At 39.3% G+C, this 16,581-nt stretch overlaps 1 protein-coding gene across 2 annotated transcripts in view; it reads right to left on the reverse strand.

Annotated features, from left to right (window-relative positions):
* Positions 1-1,036: 1,036 nt before the first annotated feature.
* Positions 1,037-16,581, reverse strand: part of kif5ab (kinesin family member 5A, b) — a 68,321-nt gene continuing 52,776 nt past the window's right edge. The window contains exons 23-29 of one of the 2 annotated variants that reach the window (XM_061043229.1): positions 16,474-16,578; positions 14,223-14,439; positions 10,279-10,555; positions 9,635-9,699; positions 6,925-6,952; positions 6,252-6,334; positions 1,037-5,271 (exon numbers count right to left, since the gene is read on the reverse strand). In XM_061043229.1, coding sequence (XP_060899212.1) covers positions 6,265-6,334; positions 6,925-6,952; positions 9,635-9,699; positions 10,279-10,555; positions 14,223-14,439; positions 16,474-16,578 — 762 coding nt within the window. In that variant the 3' untranslated portion in view covers positions 1,037-5,271; positions 6,252-6,264. Of the gene's footprint in view, positions 5,272-6,251; positions 6,365-6,924; positions 6,953-9,634; positions 9,700-10,278; positions 10,556-14,222; positions 14,440-16,473; positions 16,579-16,581 lie in introns of both variants that reach the window. The other variant, XM_061043228.1, reaches the window with a different exon arrangement.

Raw genomic sequence — 16,581 nt, forward strand, 5'->3', positions numbered from 1 at the left:
CACGCAGGGTGGACACAAGCAGGAGGCAAAGTCATAAAAGATAAACAAACCCATGTCTTTGGCAACTGATGTCAGGTATTGACTGAGCATAAAATGAATGTGTTTTTGAAGGTGGGGGTCTGTCTGTCCCTTGGATTTCTCTATGATTTGAATGCAGTCACATTCGGTGGGTGTATTGCTGAGGCCCAAGGGATTGCAAAAATGATTGAGTTCAAATTAAGCTGGACTGTGGTGCAAGAACAACAAACATTACCTTTGGGCACATAAAAAGTTTCAAAACAAAGTTATTTTTCTAGCTATACCATGTGTCCAGATGAATAGGTAACATGTCTGAGTCTAAATATTAATATTTTTTCTGTATTAATCCTATTTATTTATATAATTTTAGAAATCTTCACCAACAGAGAATTGCTAGATTAACAAATGTTGATACTACATAACTGATGAGAGTTTGGTAATTACTTACTTAATTACTTAAATGCTGATGGCAGGTGTTATGTTGTATTTCTAATATCTCTCTTATTAATATACAATATGATACACTTTATTGTCCCCTTGGGGAAATTTGTCTTGGACTCATATTGTGCTTTTGTAAAAACATTTGGTGGACATGAATGAGAAAGACACATTATGTGCAGAACAAGAGAAAGGTCTGCACACTGCTCAGCTCCCAATAAGCACTTTTATTTCAAACAGGGGGATGTTTATCCATCTTTTTGGATCAAAACTTTGCCGTTTAAAATAAAATTGATCATTGGGAGCTGAGCAGTGTGCAGACCTTTCTCTTTTTCGGCAGTTACTATATTTTTTGTCCTGCACCTGTATGCACTTTGCTTAGATATGCACATTATAGGCCATATGTTGTACTGTAACATCATCATCTCAATTGATGGAAGAAATCTGTCTGTATGAAAAATCTGAATCTAAAAAGAATCGTAACTTGATGTATTTTTATTACCACAAATATTGTGATATCCATTGAATGTGCTTTTCAAAGTGCTTAGAGACTAACTAGAAAAGAGTAATAACAAGAGAGTATCATTACAATATGTACACAGGATCATGTTTATTGAAAGGAGTTTTATGAGACAACAGTACTGTTTCTCAGCAGCTACAGAAGAAAGCACTGCATGCACTAAGTCACACGCCATAAACAAACCAACCAACGCACAGAAGTACAAACAAACACTGACATCTCAACCTTTTTTTTTTAAAACCACCCTTCCATTCTTGTCATTGTTTTAGTCCTGCATATTTAGGCTACAGTTTCACACATTATTTACCTTGCCAGAATATTTTCAGATTGGTTACAGTTAGACAAACAAAATAATAAGACTGAAAATAAAATGTTATACACTCAATCAGTCCAGACATCTACAGTTCAGTACACCACCTGAGTGCATGTCAGGAGAAAAGTTGTTTTTCTTTGTGGTCTTCATTGACATAAAAAGGTCATCCACATTCAACTCACGATTTTTAGAGGTTGTGTAAACACACTCAACTGCAGTGATAATGTAAAGCTTCTGTAGGTCAGTGACCTTTTTTTTATATCCCTTTGGAAGAAATCAATTTCCACAGCAGCGTTGAATACTCTATGTCAAGGCTTCTGAAGAGTGACAAAGAAGAAAAAGAAAAGAGTGATAAAGTGCTTCATGTATTTCTGATTAGCCTTAATGTGTTAAGAAAATAGTCTGTTAATAATACTTTAGATCACAGCTCTCTTTACAATGAAATATTGTATATGGAGGGTATCATGACGTATTTACAGGGTAACCATTTAGAATGAAACTTTAGAGGGGAGAACAGAGGATGAAGACAAGAGTATAAGAGACTTTAAAACAGTTTCATATGTCCTGATGATGTTGTTGTGTCCTGCCAGTTGTTGCACCTCAGAGAAAGGAAAATAATTCAACAGTGTGGATACCTCAGTGAAATTAGTTTTGATGCTTGTTTTGAATGAATGTAGTTCTTCTTATAATTAACATGGTGCACATTATATGTTGTAGTGGAAAACATGTGTTAAACTTCACAGTTAGCTGCTACAAACTAATAACTTCTATTTATTACGATGGGACGCAATTTTAAAGCACAGTAATGAAATAATAATGCAGTAATGAAATATCTACCTCACAATCAAAAGTAATGTAGCAGAAAAAACAGCTTCTTTGGCCTGTAACACTGGGATATCTTTGACTATTGAGGGGACAGATCTCTACATACATTATCTCTCAGAGGTAATATAAAAGTATTTTTAAACCAACTTATATCAGACGTTGTCTGGATCTTTTATTGGCATGGCTCCTGAGCCTGTGATTCCCCTCACCTTTAATTATTTAACATTTACTTCTTCATAGTTCTAGGGAAACTTTGAACCTTCCTCTTTTTTTATTCATTCTGCACCGCAGGAACTATAAACTACTTCAGGTCCTAGAACCCTGTTAAGAGGAACCTTTTTAGCTCCTGCTTCAAAATAGGTAGCATGGCGGTGTGAATGCAGACAGAAAAAAAGTTCCCATGGTGCGTAGTTCTTATTGAACTGCCTAGAAGATTACTCCTCCTCAAAAAGTCCCCAGAACTGCTTGGTATGAAAAACACCTAACTTATTTTTAAGCCGCTCCTAAGCACAATTTTTTAGACCGCTTTCTGAAACTCGTCTATCATGCCAACACAGTTAATACCCTGTAAATATTTCATAGATATCCTCATACAAAAATATTGGCACTGTAATTGAAGTCAAAGAATAAGAGTCTTCATTAAGAAGATGCAGCTACTATTTTATCGCAAAATACACACATAAACACACACATAAACACACAAACACAAAGGCCCTTATACTGTCATCCTTGACTCTCTCCCTGACTGGCTGATCAGGAGGTAAACAGAGAGCGTCTGAGGGGCAGCGTGTAAGAGACCGTCAGCGTATGTGTAAAGAGTCAACTACCTTATCGCCGTAAACTGCACCCAGGTAATACAGAACATGTGACATAGTTATATTTTGGCATCAAAGGTCAAACACCTCATTGGCTGATGAGGTGCTTTAACTGAATGTGTGTGTGTGTGTGTGTGTGTGTGTGTCAGAGGGATAAGACAGGACTATATCAGCTCTTGATAACCTACAGTAACCCTTGAGGTTGTATGGACTACTGAAGAGTCACTACAGTCAAGGCTTTGGTTTCAGTCTGAGGAGGTTCATAAAGAACCATCATCTCTTTTTCATTCAGTGACAAATCTGAATCCAAAGCATTCTGCAGTGTAAGAAACAAGGTCAACAGGAAACAGTAACACATCAGAAAAAACCCAGTATGCTTCACATTCATCAACTCCTATAAATTAAGTATAAATAGCAAATAAATAGCATTTGAAATAAAGCAAATGATCATTAATAGATATATATTTTTTAAATATAATTAGCAGTATAAAAATAGTTGCTACACAAATATTTTTTCCCCTCTCTGCCATGCTTTTGGTTGTCATGACAATGACTAAATATTACACATCCGATCCCTAACAGGCAAGTCTTACAGGAATAATTGACAGCTTATAAGTCTCTTTAATACAGCACAGTCTTTTAAAACAATCAGGAATCTTCTTTTAACACTTGATGAAGTGGCTTTTCAGACGAGTTCAAACCAGTGCAGTGTAGCTACAGTCAGACGTACTGTGGATGACTGATGTTTACCACTTTTTTAAGTTTTCAAGGTTTTATGAAAAGTGTGATTGATGAACTTCTGAAGGAGGTCACTAATTTGGTTTACTTCTATAGATGTTATAAGATAATAATGACTTTGTTATATTAAATTTAACTATCTGAAAAACATTCTTTGAGAGTAACAAAATACAAAATGTGTGTCTTTAAGAGTTGTAAGGTCTCTGATACTGAATGACACTTGTATGTATGAACCTAACTTGTCTTTGCTCCATTTTAAATCATAGAAATTGTCTACATTAAGGCGTGGCCCATTTTCAACTACTGCAGGTATTGACTGGTGACACTGTTTCTAAAAAATACCAAAGTTAGCCTGATATACGCAGATGGATATGGGTGGGGGTCGGGGGGGGGGCTCAAAAACAAGCAATACTGCTTTCAATTAGGATTGAAACTGCCCAATGTTTAAACTTCCTTTAAGACGAGAAGTCTGTTGAAATTCTTGATTTGCCATTAAAAGACAAAAACCAACAATGAATGTAAAGCTTGGTGTACTACTAGTGTATTCCTGTGTGCCAACCGTCTCCATTGTTCAAATTAAAACACATCAATGAACCACGCTGCTGCACAGGATGACATACTTTCAATATCACAAAGAAGCGAAATCATTTTAAGTGCGCCACAAATACGCCTTCCTGTGTTACTGTAAAAATCAAATATGTAATAATCCACAGCTTATGTCCCAAATAGATGATTTGACATTAAAAGTTGGTTTTTAATTTCTTTTTTTTTAGTTGTCTAAGTCTAGAGCACACAGCTGAAATGAAACAACAAATCAATGGCTGCTTTGTAGATAATACGTTTTCAGTTTGCTCGAGCCTGAGACACAAAAACATGCATTGTTGGTTTCCGTCTTTTCATGAGATTTGTTGACCATAACAAAAAAACAAAAAATGTATTAGACTCCCCGTTTATACTGATGAACTGTGCTTATCTCCTTCTGGTGTTTTAATGAAAACATTGTGTCACAATGTTGTCTCAATAGCTCTCTTTTTCTTTTTCCTGTGTTTTCCAAGAGAAATTGAACACCAACATCAAAAATCAACATGCAGAGTCAAAAGTATGAATACTAGTAACATGAGCTCACGGGTTCACACTGTTTTCAGAGATCTGTAATCATCTTGTAGAATAATAATGATGATAGTAGCTCTCAGCTCATTGATGAATGTACTTCATGTGTATGGTCACACCCTGCCGAGACAAACAGCACTTCCTAGTGGTTCCCTAAAGCACTGCAGCTTCTTCTCCACCTTTCTCTGAGTAGTCTCGTTTTTTTCCAAGTCGCAGGCTGGGATGGGCAGCACTGTGGGTGTAAGCTGCCAGGTCGGGCATTTGAGATGCAGAGTTTGCCACATGTCCCACTGATACCCACAAAGAGCCCATATCATTGTACAGGAAGGAGAAGGGATTGAAGAGGAGGAGCAAGCAAGGGGAGGAGAGGGAACACGGGAGAGGCAGAGAGGGGCTGCTTACAGCAGGTGAGGGTGGGTGAGGGAGGGGAGGCTAAGAGGACAGTGATCAGCTGCATGCAAATAAACAGAGGAGGCCTCAGAGAGAATGTCTGCCTGAAAAAAAGAGAGAGACACATACACACAGAGAGAAACAGAGTGAATGATGGCAGAAAAGAAGAGACAGCAGCAAGTGAGTCATGCCAAGATTGCCAGAAGGAACACGTCTCCAGTCCTTTTACTTCTGGTTGTCTTCACTGAGAGTTAGTTGTGTTTGGGAACTAAGAAGAGCTCTCTCAGACCAAATTTAGACTTCATGGGAAGGAAGAATTCACCAGCACTGTGCAAAACTTGTGTTTACTTTACAGACGGCTTTATGCAGAAGTTTAGGACTTCAAACGTTACAGTAACTTCGATCTTTCTTTAATTAAGCAGTCCCCAGTCTGCAGGATGCTTTTTTCTTCTTTTTTTTTTTACAGAATTTAAGAACAGTACACATGACTAGTTTTACCAAAAGCTGAAAGTATCACATTTCAACAATGAATATCGATGTCAAAACTGTTACCCACGTATGACATACGAGAACTTTGTATGGAACAAGTAGGTTAGAATCAAACCTTTCACTATCATTAATATTTGTGCGAGCAGTGTGTTTTTTAAATAATAATTTTCTTTTAAAACTTATGTAATAGATATACAGTATGATGTGTACAGCATGTGGTATTGAAGATCACTGGTAACAAACCTAATATTTCTTTTTACCTATACAAGTTTAACATGCAAAACGCACCACTATTCAACCCCCCCAAAAGCCTTAAGGTCGTCATAACAATCATCCATAAATCGAAAAAAATATCCAATAGCTAATGGAGAATAGCTGCTGATGTGGTTTTGTTTAAACCCCATCCCCCCCCCTTCCAATCTTTGTTTTTAATCTACATTGTGCTTAAAAATTTCACAACAGATAATGCCACTTCTACAGATGTAAAACTATCATACTGTTTTGCTTGATTCATGGTTGTATGTCAACAATAGAGATTTGTAGGTTTAAATATTCTGTTCTGAATGAATGTACTGAATGTACTCTCGGTTCTTACCTGCTCAGGACTATTAGCTGGTTGTCGCCTCAGGCTGCAGGCTGTAGAGTCTGGCTGGATCCTGGTTGTCACAGATGTCAGGTCTGGACACAGAATACACATTGAGACACATGCTACCAGACATGTTAGAAACACGGAGCAGCCACAGCAACGTCACCAGATTCATCAGCAGCCGCATCCAGAGAAGGAGCAGGAGGAGCAGCAGTAGCAGTGACAGCAACAAGGGGGCAGCGATGCAGCAGAGAGACACAGCAGTGAGGGAAGCGAATCAGTGAGGTTATAGTAATTGGTCATAAGGTGGAGGAGGATCAGTGCATGCAAGGTAATCGAGGGCAGTGACATCCTTTAAAATCTTCTTTCACATTTACTGATTCCCATAAAACAGTCAAGAGGTATAAAGATTATTACTTTTAGCATTACTCATTTTGATATTGACAGCTGGTTAACTCAGATTAAACGTAAAAATTCAGCTGAAGCCAAGCCGCCGTTAGCCAATCACAGCAGACCAAAATAAACCCTAACATTGATCAGTTTCCACAAAGCCCTGAAAAAACATTTGCATTTAGAGGTTTCTGCTTGATCCAGACCAAAAAAAACAAAAGCCTGGAGTAAGAGAACAAAAATAGAAGCAGGTGTTTTTTTGCAGTGAAAGCATAGGGTGCTCCCATCTTACCTGTTGTCATTGATATCTGTGGTGTTTCCTGTGGACAAAAAAAAAGGTGCATGAGGATGCAGGCAGGTGCACAGTGAGAGTGTTGGTGGTGTGTTAATAAAGGGAAGAGGTGTTTTTTTCCACAGATACAAATGTGTTTAACTGAAACTGCCCCTGAAAAGCCATTGTAGACAAATGACTCTGGAAGCAGCAGCTGGATAATGTGTTACCTCTCAGACAAGAAGATATTTTATATAAATGACTGAATAAGGTGTTTGGTTTTACATTTTTAAAACGACTTCGTTATGCATTCTACTGATGTGCAAGGAAAAGACACAGCAAGGTCGAAAAATAATAGGAGGAGTTTCAGGTAAAAGAAGCACTATTGACAATTACTTGGAGTATTTGTGCCCTTAATAATCATCCAACAACTCTGCCTCTTCTTGAAGTGTTAAAGAAGGAATGTGCGACTTTTTGATCCAGTAGATGTCGACCTTGAGCACCAACATGAACCCAAAACAAACTGCCCTTAGGCGACACCTCCGCTATTGTGAAGCGTCCGCTCTCCTCCATCGGCACACTCCAAACCCTCTTCACTAGCGTTCACAATTAGGATTTATTGATTAGAACGCACCATAATGAAGCTCCATTAAGCGCAAGCAGCGGCCAAATTTGTTCTTGGCTAGAGCTGCAATTGCCTGTGGTCTGTATTGTTGTGTTAGCAGGCTAATGTTAGCATACTTTGGCTAACTCATAGCTTCACATTGCACATAAATTGACACGGAATGACCGTGATCTGACCACGCTAACGTGACATCCAAATAAGCAGTGAGTATGTTATTCTTCCTTTCTCTATTCCTTGACTAAAAGAGCTTTTCTATGCAAATCCGTCCCGTCCACGTAAACATGATGTAAACACGACTCCGACAATAGTACAGCTGGCGGGACTCACGCTTCTCACTTACTGTCAACAGTCATGACTCAGAGAGACATTTACATTATTTTTATCTGTTGCTAATTAAACTTATGTAAATACAGACTCACCAATTAGGGTACATTTATATTCCAGTTGTTTTAAATGTTAATCCTTTGTCAGAAGGCGTCCTACTCCTCCTATCTACTTTACTTTCCCTGAACTCTACCATGACAGTCATCTGCAAAATATTCACTTATCTTATAACATGACACTCAGACATACCTAGAAGTTCTCCCTGTTCTCTCTCTCTAGAGCTAGTTAAGTCTATATACGTTTATTCATTGTCATTCACGGGAGCCAGTCCCTGAATTTGTGTGCACTTTTCCTCAGAATGATGAGTTCAATATTATCAAGCGCTCTTATCCTTGACTGGATTATGACACTGTTTAATCTCATAGGAAGACATTTTTTTTTTTTGACGGTTCATAAAAATCTCATCCTTACTTGAACTCGCAAGGCTTCACCTCAACAGAAAGAAAAAAAATGGGGGTACAGGTTTTGAAGAGCGGTTCGACTTTGAGTTTAACACTTCCCCATAAGCTCTGATTGAAATTCATGACACTGAGTCGAATTATGTCCCAGGGCAAAAAATAACTAAGCATGTGCCAGAAGAAATTTCCTTCCAAATATGGCTTCAGGATACATCACGGTGTCCAAGCAATTCATTCCAAAGTGCCATATGTCTGTTGTTTGGATGAATGAACGATTGAATACAGACTGAATATGAAATCTAAAAGAATAAAAACAGTAGCAAACTGTTAATTTTAATCCTCAACAGACCTTCAATATTTGCAAATCTGCCAAGATGACTCATGTGGAAAGTTGCCAGTACTGAGCAGGACTATTTTCCAGGCAAAAAGAGACAAATATGAGAATAATTCGCTGAATGTTTTTGTCTGCGGGGTAACAGGGTTAGAAACCCTCTGCAACAGCATCATAGGGAGCAGAAACCATCGTGATTGAATTCTTCACAGGTCCGCTGACTGGACAACATCAATTATATGTGTTATTTAATAAAAGGCAGGCACTGTCACATTAGATTGATCTATTTCCTCTTAACCTGCTTCTGACGTTTATTGATATTTGTGGAGAATTGAAGAGGTGTGTTGCTGTAACAGAGCTCTACGGCTGTCATCGCCTGGTCAGGGGCTGAGGTGGGCACTCAGCCTCTCTGTTCGGCTATCTGTCTGGCTGACTAATGATCCTGCAAGCTTAATCTATCTCCTTTGTGTGCATGTGCGTTTGTGTGTGTGTGTGTGTGTGTGTGTGTGTGTGTGTGTGTGTGTGTGTTTGCGCACTTAAGTGTGTCTAGGAAGACAAACTTGAAGATGCACAAGCCTCAAATAGCAGCAGCTACGGAAAATTAAGGAAATTAATGGATAACTTTGCAACCATTACAGGTTGTATCTCTTAAATTTGGACTTTGTCTAAAGACTATAGACCTTTACTTTAACACCCTCCTCCTCACACACCAATGGCTAAGAATTATAGTCCAGACCGGAAACTAAAAGCCCATTAAAAGAAGATAAAAGCGAGAAGAAAAAAAACAACAAAGGGACACAGCAGGTGGAAAAGTGCTTTTAACTGCCACCTCTCTGTAAGAGTACATAAAACTTTCTAACATAATGGCTGGTATCATAGCGTAATGAAAATCACTAAAAATAAAGTCATGATATCAGATGGATTTTACCCCTGCTGGTCTTATTCGTAAAATGTTCTCATTATTTCTGCAGGCTTCGTCTGCATAGAGCTCACCATTTTCTGAATCGAGCATCTCTGCAGTGTTCTTGACTGTTTGGGTCGTGGGTTCATCTGAAAGCCTACAGACAGGAGAGAGAAACGTTAAAAAGGTTTTCAAAATCTTAAAATGAATCCTTACACCAATAGTCTATGAGTTCACTTAAATCAAATACTTACTATAAATTGATAATAAAAGTGTACCTGAGTGTTGCAGTGAAGGCTGGTTAGTAAGTATATTAGTAAGAGGACCTTGAGTTATGACAAAGAGGCATATCACAGGTTTTAAGATAAGACAGATTAGGGTAAGTGCATCTTGAGTTAAAATTATTTTCCAAACTAAAATATTGAAACCAAATTAAATTAAATTTGAGTGTCAGCAAAGGAAAATTAGATGAATGATCTTGAGTTAACATAACTTTTTCAGACTACAATATTTAATGTAAAGAATGTGAGAGGTGGGTATTAACTTTGAAAAAAATTGATTTAGTGAATCTTGAGTTTGATGTAAGCACAGGTGGTACCACCACCTGATGCAGGAATAAGATGTAGTATAAAACATACAAGTGTTGAGCTCTGGTTAAAAGCAATATAAAACTAGAGAAACGTGGCCTTATCTTCCGCAGTATATGTCTCAGTGATGACTGCTTGGTTTTACTTACATGTTGTTCTGAGAGACGTTGTCAGTCGAATCGTTGTTTTTGGCGTCGAGGTGTTTGGAGGGGCTGTTCTGGTTGGAGTTTGTCTCAGGTAACCTCGGCTCACTCTCTGGTGTTTCAGGAGCAGCAGCAGGAGCAGCAGCAGGAGAAGCCGCTTCTTTGTTGTTGCTGTTGTGGAAATCAGCTCGGAGGAAGGCAGCGGGGTTATCGCTGTAGCCTCGAACGAAGAACGGGTTTGTTGGAGAGCATGGTGTATAGTGGCCGGGACGCACAGGCTTGGCTGTCAGTGATAAAACAGAATTGATATGCATTGAATTTTCCATTCATCCAGAAAATGCAAAACATTAATTTTTTCTCCTAAAGGGATGGTTCCTGTAGGACAAAATAATGCATTTTAATGTGGCTGGAATACTTAGAAGATATTAAGAGTCTGACTGGAATTAAATTGCATTGTTTTGTTTTCTACAGAGGCCGCTAGTTTAGCTCAGTTGGTAGAATATGGCAACATTCTTGGTCACATTGGTCTCAGGTTTGACTCTCGATCCTGACTCTGTTTGGTGCATGTTCTCCCCAACTCTCTCTCCCCACATTTCCAGTCATTCTACAACTATCCTCCCCAAATAAAGGCGGAATCCTTAAAAAAAATCTTCTTCAGCATATGTACCTGCTCAGTAAACCACATGCTTGGGTTCTTCTTGAGTAATAAACAGAAACATAAAAGGGAAAAGAGTACATCTTCTAAAGCAGATTCTCATTTACTTTTCATAGCAGATGAAAAAAGACCCTACTTCTCTCTTGATTTATAACCTCAGTGAGCGTTTTCCCTACTTTTCCTTTCCAGTTTCCTGGTTCATGATGAAAAATATGGTCTAATTAAGTTTTAAATAGAATATATTGCACATATTGTTGAGAATGGAATCAATCATGATCGAGGCAAGACAACGCATATCCACCAAATGTGGTTACTCTTGACTCCAAAAAAGGAAAGAAAAATGTCAGCCAAAATGCCAAAGAACAGCATGTGAAGCAACAACACAAAAACCATAATCTTTGAGCAACAGACCCCTCTAACTCCGCTAATTAAGTCTTCAACTTCTACACCTCACAAACATGGCTACACATTTTCCTGATCTTTGACTTCTCTTAGTTTGTAGGCTGGATGTCTAATATAACAATACAACAAAGTAATAAATTAAATGGCATCACATATCAGCTGGTGCTGGATGCTGGTGTGGTCATAACTCTACAACAACATAAAAAACAGAATCAATTCATGACACGGCAGCTGTGACAGTGCACTGTTTCTTTGTCTTTCTTTCACTGCGGTATATACAGCATGACAAACGCCTGCCAGCAGCTGTCAATCAAACACCTTAACCAACAGATCCCTCCAAACAGGCTGATAAAAACAAGAGCATTTATTGTATTTCCCTAAACAAACACATCAACAATATATTCAAAACGTACTATGCCTACAAAAGAGGATGACCTTATGTGATTTCAGTTGGTATTGAATATCCACCAAAGCTATTCTCAGATGCTGTGGTGTCATCCTCAAATGAAAAACATCGTTCTAGAAACACTCCTTAATCAATAGCTCATTTCTGTCACAGCAGCATACGTGTCTCATTTCTTTCACCCAGAATTAAAATTCATCAGTGCAATTATCTTCAATTGAACATAGTGATGAAGTGAGTCTTTGTGATTAAAGTGGATTAACACTGCCTTTCTAATAAACTGCCTTTCTCTCAGGAGAACAGGCTTGTTGTGTTTTAGAACAATTAAAGAATACATTTTGCAATAGCAGTTCCCCACCCATGAAGGTCAAGTAAAAAAAAAATATATATATATAAATATATATATAAGATTTTTGGGCTTTTTGTGCCTTTATTGTAGAGATAGGATAGTGGATAGAGTTGGAAATCAGGGAAAGAAGTAATTTAAGGATACCTTTCCGATAGAAAAGGCTGTCATTAAAAGTAACACATGAACACCAAGATTCCTTCAAGTGTTTGTGTCATCGTGTCGGCGTGTCCCCCCACCACCCCCCCCTCCCCAACACTGTAAACCTAGGGGAAACACTGCTGGCACATGTTGCATTTAGCTTGTTTCTCAAACTCTGTTTTTCTCAGTGGTGAAATTGTGTCTCTGGTGCTTCTAGTTTCTGAGTTAGCAACACGACTGATGTCAAAAAGCCTGCCTCCCAACTCGCTCATGCATGAGGAGGAGGTGAATGAGTGTGTGGTGTTCTAGTAGGAGGGAGGAAAATACATGACATATGATGGAGCATTGGGGAAGCAAATCCAACCAAGGATGTTGCCTGTGAGGAAATCACACAGTGAAGACATGAAACGGATGGTTGCACCATGCCAAATGATTTTTCTCATGGTGCACTGCAAGGGCAAACATTCGGATAAGAAGCAGAAAGAATGGCCTGACCCAGTGGACAAGAGTGTTTACATGCGTAACATCAGCAGCTAAGTGGTGACGGTGGTGTCATTTATTTTGAGTTTTTAACATTAATCTCAAATGTTCTGAACTTCTTTATAGGTTCTTATTAATTTCCTTTTACATTCCTTAGAAGATAGAGATTCAAACTTATAAAACATGTGAATACATATGGATGAATTCTGCAAAGAAAATAACACATAAAAAGAAAAAAAAATCAGTGCATTTCTTTTTCTTTATTCAGGGAATGAAAAGGTGAAATCATGATGCATTGGTTGATTCCTTTTCATAATTGTGAAGATTGTCAGCTGGTGCATTGTATATAACTACAGTGAAACAATCTAGAAAGGTTTTCGTATGGGGGCACTGGTTGGTCTTGCGGTTAGGTCACACGCCCAATGTACTGAGGCTGCAGTGCATAAAAGCTGGTGGCTTTCGTTCGATTCTGACCCTCGGCCCCCTTACCGCATGCCATTCCCAAATCTCTACTCCCAGCTTCCTACTCTATCAACTGTCCTCTGAAAAAATAATATCTGTCCAGCTGAGTAATGATCCCGCAAGCCTAATCTATCTCCTGTGTGTGTGTGTGTGTGTGTGTGTGTGTGTGTGTGTGTGTGTGTGTGTGTGTGTGAGTGTGTGTGAGTGTGTGTGTGTGTGTGTGTGAGTGTGTGTGTGTGTGTGTGTGTGTGTTCGAGCATGTGTGTGTGTGTGTGTGTGTGTGTGTGTGAGTGTGTGTGTGTGTGTGTGTGTGTGAGTGTGTGTGTGTGTGTGTGTGAGATTGTGTGTGTGTGTGTGAGTGTGTGTGTGTGTGTGTGTGTGTGTGTGCATGTGTGTGTGTGTGTGTGTGTGTGTGTGAGTGTGTGTGTGTGTGTGTGTGTGTGTGTGAGTGTGTGTGTGTGTGAGTGTGTGTGTGAGTGTGTGTGTGTGTGTGTGTGTGTGTGTGTGTGTGTGTGTGTGTGAGTGTGTGTGAGTGTGTGTGTGTGTGTGTGTGTGTGTGTGTGTGTGTGAGTGTGTGTGTGTGTGTGTGTGTGTGAGTGTGTGTGTGTGAGTGTGTGTGTGTGTGTGTGTGTGTGTGAGTGTGTGTGTGAGTGTGTGTGTGTGTGTGTGTGAGTGTGTGTGTGTGTGTGTGTGTGTGAGTGTGTGTGTGTGTGTGTGTGTGTGTGTGTGTGTGTGTGTGTGTGTGATTGTGTGTGTGTGTGTGTGTGTGTGTGTGTGTGCATGTGTGTGTGTGTGTGTGTGTGTGTGTGTGTGTGCATGTGTGTGTGTGTGTGTGTGTGTGTGTGTGTTCGAGCGCGTCTAAGTGTGTCTAGGAGCAGACACACACAATCTTGGACATGCCCAAGCCTCAAAAGTCAATGAAATAAAAACGTAAAAAGATAAAGATGCATTGGGGTGATTGCTCACGAAGTGCAGCCATGCAATGCAGTGTCTAGATCAACGCTGATGGCTGTTTGAATATCTTTTAACATCTGATCGTGTGAGCGAGGTGCATTGGTTACCTATCAGTGCTGCATGGGGCCGGCGGAAGGGATTGCGAACCCTCATCACATCTTTGATTCGCTCCACTTCCTGCTGGTAGCGGCGGCGGTCGTTCATGGCTCCTTCCTTGGCTTCCTTCAGCGCACCTTCAAGCGCCTTGACTCGTTCAGCAGTAGACCGAAGACGTTTCTCCAGTTTTGGAAGTTCACAGCGAAGATCTGCATTGTCACGTACCAGCTGACAAAAAACACAAACGGACACATTCAGTACGCCCAGACAATGACTGAACATAACTAGAAAAATGTTATATACTCAGTCATGTGAAAAGATACTAATAACATGCAAATATTAAAGAACTACTGTCTGAATCTGAATCTGAATCTGTAAATACTTTTAGTTGAAAGATGCATTTTTCTGCTAGAGATAACCATTGCTGAAAACTGTTTTGGAATAATAACATGTACCAGTTTTGAGATGAGGGTGTGAGGGTATGTCCTCTTGTTCTGTGGTACTTCCGAAAGCAACAATGGAAATGGATATGTTTTCTTTTTTTTTCTTCTTTTGTTCGACCGTTTCCACTGGCAATGGATCTCCGTTTTTTGTGTGATGAATTCCCCCTTTTGTGGTATGAAGTCTTAACAATGGAAATGATAAATTGACCACAAAACGCAAAAAAGCTTTTGTGAAGCTGAGTGTGATGTGATGGGGAGTTGTCTGATGACTCCTATGCTTAACTACCTCTAAAAAAATAGGGACGCTCACCTGACTATTACTTTAAAACTGTTGTGATGGAAAGACACCTTATGTCGTCCTTGTTTGTTTTTTATTTATTTTTCTTTTACTTAATTTTTACTTTCTTTATTTATACTGTAAAAAAAAAAGGTGAAAAGATGGCTCTCTCCAGAAGTATTCTAACCAATGATGACTGTACAAACATCTGTTTTGTATCATGTGAGATTCCAAATTCAATTACAACATAAATAAATAACATAAAACTGTTGTGAAAATCAATTTAGTTGCATATAGGGGTATAACCCGACATAGTCACTAATTGGCTTGTTCGTTAACATAATTTACCAAGAAGCAAAATAGATTAGGAGCTTTATTGATTTGAAAATGCTGCTCACAGCATGTTCCTTATACGTGGGAAAGGTGCACATTAAAATCAAATGACTGAGGTCCTTGAACATTGGGAGTTTGCTGCTATACGTGATCATGCAAACTAATCCGCACCCTGCAGAGATACTGAGTATATAAGACCTAAGGGTTTAACAAACAGGTAAAGCTATCCAACAGGAAGAGCAGACCTGGGATAAAAGAGCCCTGCAGCCTGGCAGTGCTCCTTTCTTTTATGATGGTGAGTCATTTTAAAAGAAAAACAAAATAATGCAAGCCAGACTGGTGTTGTAAGTGAAGTCGTGACAGTCCTGTGTATGTGCAAAAAGATGGACACACAAGCAAGCACACATTACTACATCTTTACAGGGGGCAGGGAAACTCATACATAACCCCAGTGCAGTGTCCACTGGCCCTCTTTGGGAGTCTTATCACTTTCCACTGTGGAGTTTTGCTGATTTATGACCATGACTTTCATCTTCCTTTCCCACAGTATCAGCAGGTGGTGGATGGGATGGAGACTCCCAGCAGCCACTTTAGGATTGGTTTTCTGCCTGACAGACTGCTGCAGTGCAGCTCTCACCAATCTGTATATGAGTATATGTGCCAGTCTGCAGAATGTTTAGCCATCAACACTTGGTGCACGACTGTAGTCAATTTAGGAATATTAAAGAAAGATGTGAAAGTGTGTCTAAGTTTGTTTTTATGTCTTCTCCTTTGCTTTAAAAGGCTTGGGTGTCAGCTAGCGAGAGGAAAAAACACAGTGTGTTTTTGTGCAGCTGAATGATGAATCCACTCTTGTTTATCAAATCTGACTAACTGTTTTATGGTGTCTTTCCCTAAAGGCAGCGTAGTTTAACATCTCCTGCAGCTCTGTTTTCAAGGAGACTTTCATGTGAAGTTGCTTTAGTGAGATGATTGATGGTGCCAGCGTTAGTTTTGCCCATAGGAGAGCGATGACAAACGACACACACTGCTCTGTATTTTAATTTGGCTGAGTCTTTTTTTGCCCTCCTTTATTATTCTGTTCAGCAGAGATGTTCTACCCTACAGCTGCACCAAAGCACAGTGAGAACCAGGTTTTCAGGACCATTGGAACTGGGCGATCTGTCCTCCTTTATGATGCATTCTTAAATATTTACTGCCTATTGTTACCTGCTTGTGAACTTTTGTAAGCTGGTCCAGGTTGTTTTCAAGAAAGGAAATCTTCTGTTTCTGAGTGATGTATCCCCCACTGTCATCAGGCTCCATCTGTGCACTCTG

Source organism: Labrus mixtus, chromosome 7, assembly GCF_963584025.1.
Source record: "Labrus mixtus chromosome 7, fLabMix1.1, whole genome shotgun sequence".
NCBI lineage: Eukaryota > Metazoa > Chordata > Actinopteri > Labriformes > Labridae > Labrus > Labrus mixtus.